Source organism: Engystomops pustulosus, chromosome 6, assembly GCF_040894005.1.
Source record: "Engystomops pustulosus chromosome 6, aEngPut4.maternal, whole genome shotgun sequence".
In the NCBI taxonomy this organism is placed as follows: domain Eukaryota; kingdom Metazoa; phylum Chordata; class Amphibia; order Anura; family Leptodactylidae; genus Engystomops; species Engystomops pustulosus.
The window spans coordinates 35,031,477-35,045,192 of record NC_092416.1 but is presented as its reverse complement, the minus strand read 5'-3'; the positions used below and the strand labels follow the sequence as shown (position 1 = coordinate 35,045,192).

Below are 13,716 nucleotides of genomic sequence, written 5' to 3'. Positions count from 1 at the left end.
GGGGCACACACCACCTTGTCCATGTCCTTGGTTTACCATCCTTGATCCTGTGGTTGATGTCCTTTACGATACATTGCAATGATGAAGTAGGCCAATCAGGAAACTTGAAAAAGTGGTAGCAGAAAAACTCAGATTCATGTGCCCCAATGACACACTCTGTTCTACTACCTCACCTATAAAACACACACAGCCAGCACTGCTATGCCTCCCTCCAATCCAGTGCTCACCTTGTCTGTAGAGCAGCTGCTGGACAGGAAGTACCTTCTTCCCCTCCCCCTGCAGTACAAGAGAAGCTATTTATGCCAGAAGAATCTGCCCCGCCATAGTCAGGAGTTTATGGTCGTATCCAGGGACAGCCAAAATGTAAAACATCAGGACAGATAGAGACAAGTTGGATTTAGATCTGTGAAATGCTGTACTTTTGTTACTAAAAGTGAATTAGAGAATGTGTTATTTTGTACATTTAAGAATATGGTCATCGTGGGAATAATAATTAATAGTAGCGCGATACAAGGGACATCTGTTCCTGTGACCCCCTGTCTATAACCCACATCGGAAACAATAAGAGAAAATCCTGGTATCAGTTCTGCAGGTCAAACAGAAACATTTTATTCACCTAGACAAACAGGTTAGTATTTCCAGGAGAATTTACAAAAGAAAATCCTTCAGTGTTTAGAATAAGATATATACAGCATAAATAAATTATTAACAGAATGAAGTTTACAGATCTCATGGACCCTGGGCAGCGCTTTATGTATCCTCGGTCCTTTTTCTTTTTTCTCCCTTTCCCCCGGCTTCTTTTCTGTATTGATGTCTGCAAAAAATACAAAGAGAAGTAAGATTAGACTAGTTATACACAGCAGACTAAACATACTGTACGCTACATCTCCGGAGAAAATCAAAAGGTAGAAGATCTGAACCCCCTGCTCCATTTAAAATGGACATTCCAGGGGATTTGCAAGCCACAAATTCTCATGACCAGTGTCCCCTTACATATTATTTATCTTGTGAGGACAAGCTCTTTAATGGTCTTTTATTGGAAGTTGAATCGGGACATATAAAAATGGCAGAAGACTGAAGAGTATGGAGTAATGTGCAATCAATGAGGATACATTACTATTTAGATTTATTATCTATAAAATTATGTATTACGTTATTATAAATAATTATTATATTGGCAAGATCACCATGTAAAGTGAATCCGGACCCGTCAGCTGGAATGTCATTTTTACCTGGTGACAGGTTCCAATAGCCTGTGTTAATACAGATTTTAAAATTGCCTTTGTCAGCATTCTGAATACTGCCGCTACTTAAAGGGGTTTTCCCAACAAACAAAAGTTAGGCCCTATCCACGGCTCAGTGTCAGTGTCTCCCTAGTGTAAAGGGATTCCATTGTGGTTTATGGTAGCCAGTGGCCGCTCACCTTGACTCCCATCTCCTTCCGCTGTTCCACACTCTGCCGAAGGATGGAAGCCAGCCCTCATCCGTCTGTGCATTGTGATCAAAATTAGCCCCGACCCTGTTTGGAGGAAGCTTCTTCAGGGCCATCTTCTCCTCTGTTATAATACAAGGTGCAGCACATGTCAGTTTCCGATAACCACACATTATATCTCCTCTACTTAACGGCTCTTACACACGAACGTATGGTGGCACGATCCCACGGGCTGCACATAGTGCATTGGACAAGAGTATATAGAAATATAGGGGCGTTCCCTCTACCGGATGAGTGGCTGCGCTGGAACTGTAATAGTTAATACCGTTCCGGCTGTTCAGCCGGCAGAGGGAACATTACCATACGCCACGTTTACACAGGCTGCACACCTTCGAGCGCAACAAACATAAAAGTTAAAGATTACCTCATACAAAATGTTGTGAGTTTTGTTTGTAAAGGAAACTTAAAAGCACTTAAGTGTTTAAATATATTTTTTATCTTAAATATTATATATATATATATATATATATATATATATATATATGTATGTCCGGCCAGGAGCCTTGAATATACATATGGTTGATCACAGGCCGCAAGTTGATCAGAGGCGTAAGTTGAAGCTGCACCTCCCATAATTATGTATTACTAATTGTAACAATTTTCTTCATACAGGGTCTCTAAGGCTCCTGATCTGGGGTGTATCTTACACCCGTGTTCATAAACTACTGCCAAGAAATAATCTCCTTACTGTGTTTCAAAAAGTCCTCCATTGATGGTCCAATATCCTGTGAACTTCCAGCCTCATCGTCATCATCAGGTAACATCCAGGGAGGCAGCGCACCTGAAATATTGCAGATATTATAACTGGTATAATAAAGATACTGTCATATGTGAACCTTATGGGTTTAATTATGTGTTTCTTTGTTATGGAGTCTTCATGAGTAAATGTAGAAAAGTTTTTGGAAAAAAAAAAAAAAAAGTGACGTTTATTCTGGATTCTGGGTATTTTTTGAGCTGCAGATTCTAAAAGTAGCTTAAATTTCTCTCTAGCAGCTCTAGTTTATGAGATGATGATGTAATGACTACGGCTCTAATAGCTTATTGCTATTGAAGCAACCAGCGTGAATGTCCAAAAAACCTCATCGCAAGTAACAAGGTTTCAGTGACCTGATGGAAAATCTCCAGTCTACAGTGATGAAATGACATCAATTCGTTTTCTAAATTTCTTTAGCACAACATTGAGTGATGACTAGTTTGAGCAGCGAATACTTCATAAGGTAGCCATGTCAGATCTTCAAAAGTACAGCTGAGGGGGAAAAACTATCAGGACTCCAAAACTTACTTAAAACGGTTCCAACTTTTAAGACATGAAATGGAGTGTTCCCCAGCTAAAGGGGTTTTACGACAAAGGAAAGTACTAGGACCCCTGCAGATCGTAAAACTAAGGGTCTGTCAAACCCCTCGACGCTCCATCAGATTCATGGAGAAGGCGGCTGCACAAGACCGTTTTGCTCCATTAATCTCTAGGAAGCTGACAGAGATCGGTGAGCACCGCGCTCAGCAATTTCCATCAGCTCTATAGATATTAATGGAGCAAAGATTCCGTCTGCTCCATTAATCTGACGGAGCAATGAGGGGTCCAGCACTGAGACCCCCGTTGATCAGCAAGTTAGTCCCTATCCACGGGATAGGGCCTAACTTTCCTAGGTGGGGAAACCCCATTAACCATAACATGATAGGTCTCACTATTGCGCAGGTTGTTAGGTAGAATGCTAGAAAACTGTCTGAGAAGCGTATTCATCGATGATATAATAATTAGAATTCTTATTTATATAGCGCACACAGATTACGCAGCGCTGCACAGAGCTTGCCAAATTGGTCCCTGTCCCCATGGGGCTCACAATCTAAACAGCCTATCAGTATGTTTTGGAGGAAACCCGTAGGAAACCCACACAAACACGGAGAGAACATACACATTCTTTGCAGATGTTGACCTTAAAGGGACAGGACCCCAGCGCTGCAAGGCTGTAGTGCAAACCACTAAGCCACCATGCCACCCATATAACAAAACATTCTACAAGATATGTTCTCGTCTTGCAGAAATGTCTCCCATACAGGGGATAATGGTCAGCAACAGCTAACTTTTCTGAATCAGTCTTACAAAATATAGGAGTTGACGGCCTTGTCGAAACACGTGTCAAGAGTTCCCTTTGTTCTGAATGATAGACAAAGAAACGTCTATCGGCAGCTCGTGTCCCAATAGTAATAGGAACAGGCAGTGCTATTCCATCATGTCCAATCCTCATCTCTTCCGATATCTACCGTCAGAGGGTCAGGAAGCCCCAAACATATTAGATTTAGTTTTTACCAGATATTAATTTCTCACCTGTGTGAACATTGCCCTGGTCAGACACCTATGGAGACAACAAAGGAAGAAGTTAAGAATTTTCTCTTTTAAACTGGTTCAGTTGTGAACTTCTCTCTTCCTTCCTGTGAAGTTTATACCTGCTGCCCGATAAACGTGAGAGGTGAAGCTTCTGATAAGACGGAGACTTCATTTGGGAGAGAAGGCCAATGGCTGGGACCGGGTTTTTCAGAGTCTGCAAGTGATGTTACACTAAAAACAGACAATTTTTAGATAGATGCAAAAAATATATGGTCACCGCACAAGGGTTAAGTAACCTTTCCCTAAAAAAACATAGAAAGCTCTGACAATTGCAGTGGGATCAGACACCCATTTAGTGTGTACGAGAGCCAACCATCTAGGTCATGGAAAAAAGGTGGGACCAAGCAGTTGGATTTTAACATGTTTAAGTCTATTGTTCTCAAGGGAGATAAGCATCCATCACAAGCAGGGTCCCAGCTACCCCATGTCTATACTGAGAACATACATGTTCGGCTGCTGCGTGCATGGCCGCATCTGCATCAGATTGCAGCCCCTTTTGGGAGGCGGCGTTCAGGCCGATCGGCTGCTGGGTACTATCCTGTGTCTATTGAGACCACATGCATGCTCAGCTGCTGCGTGCTACCCTACGTCTATTGAGAACACATGCATGCTCGGCTGCTTGTTGGCGTTTGATTGTCAGATCATCTTTCTCTTTAGGAAAAAGTAAATCATAATTATTCTCCTTACCTGTCTGGGATCAGTTCACCATTGCTCCAGACTTCTTCATCCTCTCCAGTAATTGGGGTTTCAGGCTGGATATTATTCAGGAATTATTAACATTTTCTCAATTTTTTTTTCAATATTTCTCAAATTATGAAATATAATGAAGATGGTTATAATGCTACAGCTTTCCTTTTGATACACAACATATGTTCTGATGCTAATGGAAATGTGAGCCTGCCAAGGTGCCAAAAACTGAACATGAATGTTAATGGAAGATGCTCATCCCCTTACCGTCCCACTGTTTGCAAACCGTTTATATATGGCTTTGTTTCTATGGGCTAAAACACATGACCACGCTTGATCCTTAAATTCTACATTTCCTGGTGGCTTGATTACATGAAGTGAACACTATGCAGAGGACAGGACTCCAAGCATCATAGTAATACATGAAGCAAGGAGCTGTCACATAACAGCGCTGTACTGAGAACATGATTACAATTCGGTGCCATTAATAATAATACTCTTTTTTTATATGGCGCCATCAAGTTCTGCTGTGCTTTACAAATCAATGTTCTGCAGAGAAACAGGGACTCATCTTGTACCACTAAGACATCACTGGCAGCGTGTCCGTCAAATCCGGCTACAACATGGCCCGAGATTCAGAGCAGAGCACGATTTAGCCCTTAAGCTGTTGAATATCTTACCTATGAATGTGGTCAGGAATAAGATGTTGAACCCGCTTCATTCTAACACTGATGACATATCATAGATATATGTAATAAATATTGAAGTCCTGAAAAAAAACCCTCTAATAAATCTATTCAATGCCCTAACAAATAACACTAGGTTCATTTAATGTATTTGTTTTAGTGTAGACCAACACATGCCTTAATTTACATCTACAATAATTGACCACAGTGGGTAGATTCACCTATGTAATAACATTCCAGTATATCCTGCACCTGATTCTCAAAATAGTAACAAACGTGTGATCTGCACAACAGAATAAGCCTCCATGTACATGTCCATGTGAGTAGATGTGTGCCAGGAGCTGCTGCCCACCACTCCCCTCTGCATAGGGAGCAGAGTGACCGCGTTGCAAAGCTGGGTAGGAATAGGACCTGCCCCTTCCTCTACAGTGCGGCCATCTGGTTGAGGCAACCACAATGAGGCCTGCACTATGAAAGCTGTGAGCAATCCTCCATTTTTGTTTGTAGCTTAGGGCCACCATTTGCAGACGTGTGCATGGAGCCTTAAACTAAGATATGACAACTTGAAGCTGAGAGACACAAGATTGCAATAATAATCCTATCACACGGACGGACGACATATCACTTGTTATATAACCAGATCTGGTTTGATATGGATACTGTTCTCTGGCTTTCTTGAAACAAACCTCTAGGACTGCCTTCAACATCTCCATCCTGGACTCTTCAGTTTCTCGAATCTGACTAGCAATCTGGATAGAAAAGAAAAAAAACAAACAAAAAAAAAACTATTTATATTCTGTATTCGATAATATTTAAAATATTTAATAAACACACACTATAGACCTTTAGTTCTTACAGAAGCATTCTACATTATATCATCCCCCTATATTTATAGCCTGGACTTATCCTTTTTATATAGTTTAGCTTCAAGCCCGATTATGGTCAAACACAACCTTGAATTTTCAATTTACTATGCTACCAATCCCATGATGCCTCAGCAAATCACCACACAAGTGGCTATAAACAAGTTCCCTTCTCCAGGAATTAGCCCTCACTATTCACAGTCCAGTAGTCTAGATGGGAAGGATGAGCTGTGCTCTGTAGTTACCTGCTTTATCAGAACGTTTTCTGTCTCCTCATAGTTATCCAAGGCTTTAGTGACCGACGACTTGAACCTATTGGCAAAAAATGTAAAATGACTTATCTATGTAATGTATGTAGCACAGGTGAATTACCAAACCACACCTGAACAGATACAACTAGGACAATCAGTGTTTCCATCCCTCCAGACATGTCTGCACTCACCTTTCATAATCAGCTTGAGTGAGAATAAACTGCGGCTTCAGCTTCCCCTCTGCCTGATGCGTCCACCAATATTTGCTTACCGCTTTAATGTGTTCTGGTCTGTGAAAGAAATGATTAACTTAATTTTTTAATTTTTAGCTCAATCTTGTGAAGAATCAGTGGTAGAACTTCTGGCCGGACGCAGGGACGAAAATCAGAGGACACTGAGCAACCAGTGTTCTTCAGAATTCCTGAAAAAATTCCTAAAAGCTGTTTTGAATATATTATGGGTTTAGATGATTATTCATGAGGGTTTTCTATTATACAAGGACAGAAAACCTCCTGCATGCCAGGCTACGCGTGACGCCCCGGAGCCCCCAGACCAGGCTATGGCTGACCCAGGGACATACAGGGATGTGTGCTAGCCAGGAGAAACCATGGCTTGAGACTTTGGCTCCATTCACTAGTCCGTGAGACCAGATGTGTGCCCGGAGCTGCAAGCCAGGGGGAGAAGGAGGGGATGAGAGCTGCTCACCCCTCCTCTCTCCAAAGAGATTGTGGCTGCGTCACAAATCTGAGCAGGATAAGGACCAGCCCTATCTAAGGCTTTTCTTTGGCAGCCTTGAGCTGCTGTAGTCTTTGCAGCTATCTCACAGCCACCATTTGCGGACGTGTGCATGAAGCCTTCCCCTTATCATAGTTATTGATAGCAGTCACACATATCCCCATGGGATTGGGGGACTTCAGCGCCAGCAATCTCCCGTAATCCCATAGAAGTGACCGGACTACACTGTACCTGCACAGGTGCTCCAGCATCCCTCCATACATCACAGTGATGTCACCGTCACTTGTGTGTTTTATCACTTCTTCCTCGCAGCAGTAACACCAGAACTTCTGCTCGTGCTCCAGGGGGTCATACCTCACTATCGTCGCACCTTTAATCATTTTACGTGCACCCGCCACCTAGAATGATACGATTTCGGGAAAATGAGAACTTACAATATAATATATGGTATTTTCTTTATGTTTAGGCAACATTTTTGGGGGGAGATTTTCGTTTCACTTGACTTTATGGTCAGATCATTCTGAAGAATTTTTTTTTCTTTTTATTATATACTTAAACTGAGGCTGCTGCCCAGAGGCTAGTTCAGTAATAAGTGTCCATCTCAGTCCTCTGACATTTTCTGTATCCAATCCAAAAGTGCTACAGACTGTCTGGCACATTTGACTCTGGACACAGATAGAATTGGATGCAGTCGGGGGTTGAGCCAGTCTGAACCTGTAACTAACTTCTCCCAATCCCTTAAAAAGGTTACAGGCTCTTCCTATACACTTTCTGTATCAATTCCTCGTGTTTTTCTAGATCTCTACTTGCGGTCATTCTATAGGAAGCTTCGTTGTTTACCTCCTGTGAATAAACAAAAAACATCCCCAATCATGTGATGTCACACAGGTGCATGGCTCATTATATCCCTGGTCATGTGAGGTCATAGAGGTGCATGGCTCGTTATATCCCTGGTCATGTGATGTTACACAGGTGCAAGGCTCGTTATATCCCTGGTCATGTGATGTTACACAGGTGCATGGCTCGTTATATCCCTGGTCATGTGATGTTACACAGGTGCATGGCTCGTTATATCCCTGGTCATGTGATGTTACACAGGTGCATGGCTCGTTATATCCCTGGTCATGTGATGTCACACAGGTACATGGCTCGTTATATCCCTGGTCATGTGATTTCACACAGGTGCATGGCTCGTTATATCCCTGGTCATGTGATGTCATAGAGGTGCACGGCTCGTTTTATCCCTGGTCATGTGATATCACACATGTGCACGGCTTGTTATATCCCTGGTCATGTGATATCACACATGTGCACGGCTCGTTATATCCCTGGTCATGTGATGTTACACAGGTGCATGGCTCGTTATATCCCTGGTCATGTGATGTCATAGAGGTGCACGGCTCATTATATCCCTGGTCATGTGATGTCATAGAGGTGCATGGCTCGTTATATCCCTGGTCATGTGATGTCATAGAGGTGCACGGCTCGTTATATCCCTGGTCATGTGATGTCATAGAGGTGCACGGCTCGTTATATCCCTGGTCATGTGATGTTACACAGGTGCATGGCTCGTTATATCCCTGGTCATGTGATGTCATAGAGGTGCACGGCTCATTATATCCCTGGTCATGTGATGTCATAGAGGTGCATGGCTCGTTATATCCCTGGTCATGTGATGTCATAGAGGTGCACGGCTCATTATATCCCTGGTCATGTGATGTCATAGAGGTGCACGGCTCGTTTTATCCCTGGTCATGTGATGTCATAGAGGTGCATGGCTCGTTATATCCCTGGTCATGTGATGTTATAGAGGTGCACGGCTCATTATATCCCTGGTCATGTGATGTCATAGAGGTGCACGGCTCATTATATCCCTGGTCATGTGATGTCATAGAGGTGCACGGCTCGTTATATCCCTGGTCATGTCATGTTACACAGGTACATGGCTTGTTATATCCCTGGTCATGTAATGTTACACAGGTAAATGGCTCGTTATATCCCTGGTCATGTAATGTTACACAGGTAAATGGCTCGTTATATCCCTGGTCATGTAATGTTACACAGGTAAATGGCTCGTTATATCCCTGGTCATGTGATGTTACACAGGTACACGGCTTGCTATATCCCTGGTCATGTGATGTTACACAGGTACATGGCTCGTTATATCCCTGGTCATGTGATGTTACACAGGTACATGGCTCGTTATATCCCTGGTCATGTGATGTCAGAGGTGTGGTGGCGAACCTATGGCACGGGTGCCAGAGGCAGCACTCAGAGCCCTTTCTGTGGGCATATTCTGTGTGTATATTATAGGTTATGATTTCGCCAGGGATACACTGCAGAAGCTGTTAACATCAACTAATCAGATTCACACTCTTATTCTTTACATGGTGTCTGGGGAATGAATGATGTATCATGATTGGTTGCACAGTATCCATTTTCTGTCGGCAGACGTTGACTAAAGCATCCAATCAGATTCGTGTTTTGATTCGTTATATGACGCCTGTAAAATGAAAGCTGCAACACGATTGGCTGCAAATTAGCCGTTTCTCTCTAAAACATTCACTCGGCCTGTGCTATTCTACACAGAGGGGTGCGTAGCGCCATTTGCTATAAAAAAAAAACATCACCTTATCACCGAACGCCCGGAGGACACCCGCGAGCTTCTGCTGGTGTCCCTTCTCATAGACGTGTTTCCTTCTGCCGGAGAACACCGTCCTGCGGCAGACCGCGCACTCGTACACCACCATCTTCCCAGGACGCCCCCTCCTGACGCGGTGAATACAAACGCCTCGTTCACTCCGCGAGTGGCCACGCCCACCACCAATACCATGTGACCTGGCTGCAGCGAATGGCAGCGCGCGCTTCCTAACATTACCAGCAGCGGACGGTGCATGGAACAACAACCTGCAGAGCCTGTACTTATCACACAGGGGGCAGTATCCTGCTACTATATACCCCTGCCTGTTGTGACGGTACTGCTAGGCTGGGGGTGTATTCAGATTTTATATACCATGGTCTAAAACAGTAAAAATTATAAAAAAAAATACAAACATGCGGCTTTAGTTTGTATTCACACAGTGTCTCTGACGCGGTTTTTTGCGAGACAAATAAAATTGCATGGAAATTAAGTGTTGCCAAAAAACGTGTCATGGCTGCTCTTTATGAAAACCTAATTTTACACGACAAAGCTTCAAAAAGTTTTCTTGATTAAAATGGTGCGAGGGCAGGAAACTATAATAAAAAATAAAATAATCAGACGTTCACACGCAGTGGAGGATAACGGACAAGCAATGGTGCCTGAAAGGGGCACAATAAGCAAGGATTACCAGTGTAAGGACAATCCTTGAATAGGGACACCCATGATGTACTTATAGTAATAAACTTTTCGAATTGGACTCTACAATCTTTGGGTCACATGACCTGCCAACAGCCACTTTCAGAACTTGTAAAAATGTCCTGTGTCCCTTCCAGCGAGGAGTGAACTCATTATTATATCCACACTTCCATTCTGAAGGCCATTCCCATTGCATCGGTTGGATGTCCAAGGGACAGGAGGGCCAAAATGCTCTCCAAGACTTTTATAAGAATATGTGACAACGCCTCCAGGACAGATATGAACATAGCCAGAGTCAGACTGGCTACATGAGATGAGAAGCCCCAATATGAGGAGGTGATGGGGGCCACAATAAAAGGTGGAGATGAGGGGGCCACAACAAGAGGGAGAGATGAGGGGGCCACAATAAGAGGGAGAGATGAGGGGGCCACAACAAGAGGGAGAGATGAGGGGGCCACAATAAGAGGGAGAGATGAGGGGGCCACAATGAGAGGGGGAGATATGTGCAGGAGATGATGAGTGAGGCAACAATATGAGTGGGCCCACAAAAACAGGTAGAGATATTGGTGCCAATAAGATAGCTGGTCACAACAAGAAGGGGAGATAGCAGGGGCCCACAACAAGAGGGAGCAAATGAGGGGCCACATTATGAGGAGGAAATTAAAGGGGGGCTTGAAGAGAGGGGGCCACAATATAAGGGGAAGATGAGAGGGGCCACAATATAAGGAGGAGATGAGAGGGGCCACAATATAAGGAGTAGATGAGAGGGGCCACAATATAAGGAGGAGATGAGAGGGGCCACAATATAAGGAGATGAGTGGGACCTCATTAAAGAGAACCTGTCATCAGCAATTGGCCCAATAAACCACTACCAGCATATTGTCAAACAACATAACACCTTCTAGGTTTTGTTTCTTTCATGGCCCAGTGTGGGGGCATCATCCAGAAAATCAACTTTGAAGTGAGATGTAAATTAGTTGTTTAAAGTCAACGAGGAGGAGAGTTTAACACTGAAGTCAAGGTGAGGAACTCTGAACGCCTCCTCCTCTGTGATTTACATCCTGCATCAGACTTCAGGAGATCTGGTTAGTGATGTCTCTGGATGGGATGCAGGATCATCAATTATCAATTCTGAGGAAGAGAGAGCTTGACTTCAATGTTAAAATCTCTGCCTCCTTGACTTTATACAGTTTACATCTCACTTCAAAGTTGATTTTCTGGATGATGCCACCACACCAGGTCATGAAAGAAATACAATCTGGAAGGTGTTCAGAGGGTTGACAACATTCTGGTAGTAGTTAATTAGGTCATTTTCTGCTGACAGGTTCCCTTTAAAAAAGGGAGATGAGAAGCCACAATGTGAGGGGGAGATGAGGGGCAATGATGCGTTTGCAATGCATTTAATAAAGTAACGCAAATGCATAGTTTCAGTGTTGCCTAAAAATGTACATTTTATATTCCCACGTAGCAGTAGGTGGGCCCCATACACTAGCAGTACGTGTGACTGTACCCTAACCGATTCCACAGATTCTGTCTCCACCCCTACACCTACAGCCTATTTGTTGTCATGCGACCAATCATTGGGTAAAGTAGTCGTGTACTGTGAGCACTCAGGCAAGTAATTGGCTATAATAGTCAGTGGGTTGCGTTGGACATTCAAAAAAGCAAGAATTTTTTGTTTGTAGGTCATTGTGCTGCAACTGAGCCATCAGTCAAAGGGGTTTTCCAGAAATCTGAAAAAAACAAAAGAGAGCCTGGGTGAGGACAAAAAGAACACACACTTACCCCACTCTGGCTCCCAGTTTTCATAATAGCTCTTGTACTTCTGTTTTTTCGTCCTGTACCCGGCCATAGGTTCTGGCAGGTCATAGAACCAGCTCCAGCCACTGAGTGGCCTCCGCGGAACAGGGGACGACAATGGTAGTGAAGTCACCTGGAAAACGGAGTGATGTCCTGTGGATGGAGGGGGTCACTAATTGGATGGAGCGGAATTCTGTGACCCCCACAACTTCTGGCATAATGCAGAACCAAAAATCGGAAGTACTATAGCAATCCAGGATCTGGAGCAGGGGAACTATGTTTTCTTTCTCTCCCTAAAACTTTTGGGAATGTCAGGTCCTGTCTATGAGTTCTCACATTACGCTAGGCTTGCGCGTATGAAAACCAGTCAACCGCAACAGGGAGGGGCACATGCATTTTAATGGAAACGCGTGTGATTAGGAATGAGCGCCACATGTTTTGCATTGTGTACATGAGTTTCTAACCATTGAACATGAGAACGCAGCCTAAAAGCACCTTCGATCTACCTCTTAGGCCACGGTCACATGTTCCGGTAACATTGCGTTCATAACGCAAAACTAGCACACTAGCACAATCACTTACACATTTCCAGGGAAACGCATTTGATCGATAACTAAACAATACTAGACGTTAGGGCCAGGTTATCCATCACATGCGTTTCACTGGAAACGCAGATATGATTGGGCCAAGGCCCGCCGCCGAGGCGCCAGCGTCGCTTTATGAACACAACACTAGCGGAACGTGTGACAGCGGCCTTACACCTTCTGATGTATTCTGGTTTATTGACAACTGCAACATGGCTTGGCTCTGATCTTTATGCACCTGTCCTCACCCCCAAACTTTGTCTACTTGCTGCCTGCTCCAAAAACAGACTTGTCTCCGCTTGCCTGACTCCCTCTCCTTCACACCGGTGTCCTCTGTAATGGCCAGATGTCACGTACACTCAGACTCTTCTGAGAGGTAGTGGCAAAGTGTCCTTATTGCCCTGAAGTCTGGATCCATGTATGGTGAGAAAATGGTGAATACATGCAGGAACACTCAGCTAATGACCTTGGGATTGGCCCAAAGTAGAACTGGTTAGTTTTGAGTCTAGAACCCACTGTTTGATATACTGTGGTGGCGAGCTAGACAAAAAGACCATGTCACTGCTAGTCAGGTGTGATTTGTGTCCAGTCATTGCTAATACCTGTGATTGAATGCAGTGTTATCCTGCCTTGAATGGAAGGTCAACCTGTGGATGCAAACTATATGGAAGGAATATAGTGTACGAAAAGCTGTCTTAGATAAACAATATAAGTTCCAATATTTGGACCAACCTCAAGCCGATGCTGGAAGTCTCAATTTTATTGACCTATTTCTTAGTCAACCTCATTCCACCATGGCCTCCACAGCAGTCTCATGTCTGGTAAGGAAACCATTGCTGCCTTTGCCCAAATCTTTGCATCTTTAATGTATGACTATTAATAAAACACTCTAGGA

The 13,716-nt window shown here is 43.7% G+C and overlaps 1 protein-coding gene across 5 annotated transcripts; it reads right to left on the bottom strand.

Annotated features, from left to right (window-relative positions):
• Positions 1-584: 584 nt before the first annotated feature.
• CENATAC (centrosomal AT-AC splicing factor) lies at positions 585-9,963 on the bottom strand. 5 transcript variants are annotated; one of them, XM_072155651.1, is made up of 11 exons: positions 9,731-9,963; positions 7,332-7,498; positions 6,557-6,655; positions 6,360-6,426; positions 5,938-6,000; positions 4,566-4,630; positions 3,938-4,049; positions 3,819-3,846; positions 2,181-2,273; positions 1,424-1,556; positions 585-814 (listed from the first exon to the last, which is right to left on the bottom strand). In XM_072155651.1, the coding sequence occupies exons 1-11, from the start codon at positions 9,848-9,850 to the stop codon at positions 751-753; spliced, it is 1,011 nt and encodes a 336-aa protein (XP_072011752.1). In that variant the 5' UTR covers positions 9,851-9,963; the 3' UTR covers positions 585-750. The 5 variants fall into 5 exon arrangements, with proteins under 5 accessions (XP_072011752.1, XP_072011755.1, XP_072011757.1 ...); XM_072155654.1 differs by lacking the exon at positions 9,731-9,963 and adding an exon at positions 9,488-9,698; XM_072155656.1 differs by lacking the exon at positions 9,731-9,963 and adding an exon at positions 9,345-9,427.
• Between the last annotated feature and the right edge of the window lie 3,753 nt (positions 9,964-13,716).

What these genes read in the sequence shown, in the direction of transcription:
- CENATAC (XM_072155651.1), bottom strand. Translation starts at nt 9,850, where the DNA reads ATGGTGGTGTACGAGTGCGCGGTCTGCCGCAGGACGGTGTTCTCCGGC. An exon ending in AAAACGTTCTGATAAAGCAG is followed by an intron (nt 6,001 to 6,359) that starts GTAACTACAGAG and finishes TTTTCTATCCAG; the next exon opens with ATTGCTAGTCAGATTCGAGA. An exon ending in GGTGAACTGATCCCAGACAG is followed by an intron (nt 4,050 to 4,565) that starts GTAAGGAGAATA and finishes GTCTGTTTTTAG; the next exon opens with TGTAACATCACTTGCAGACT.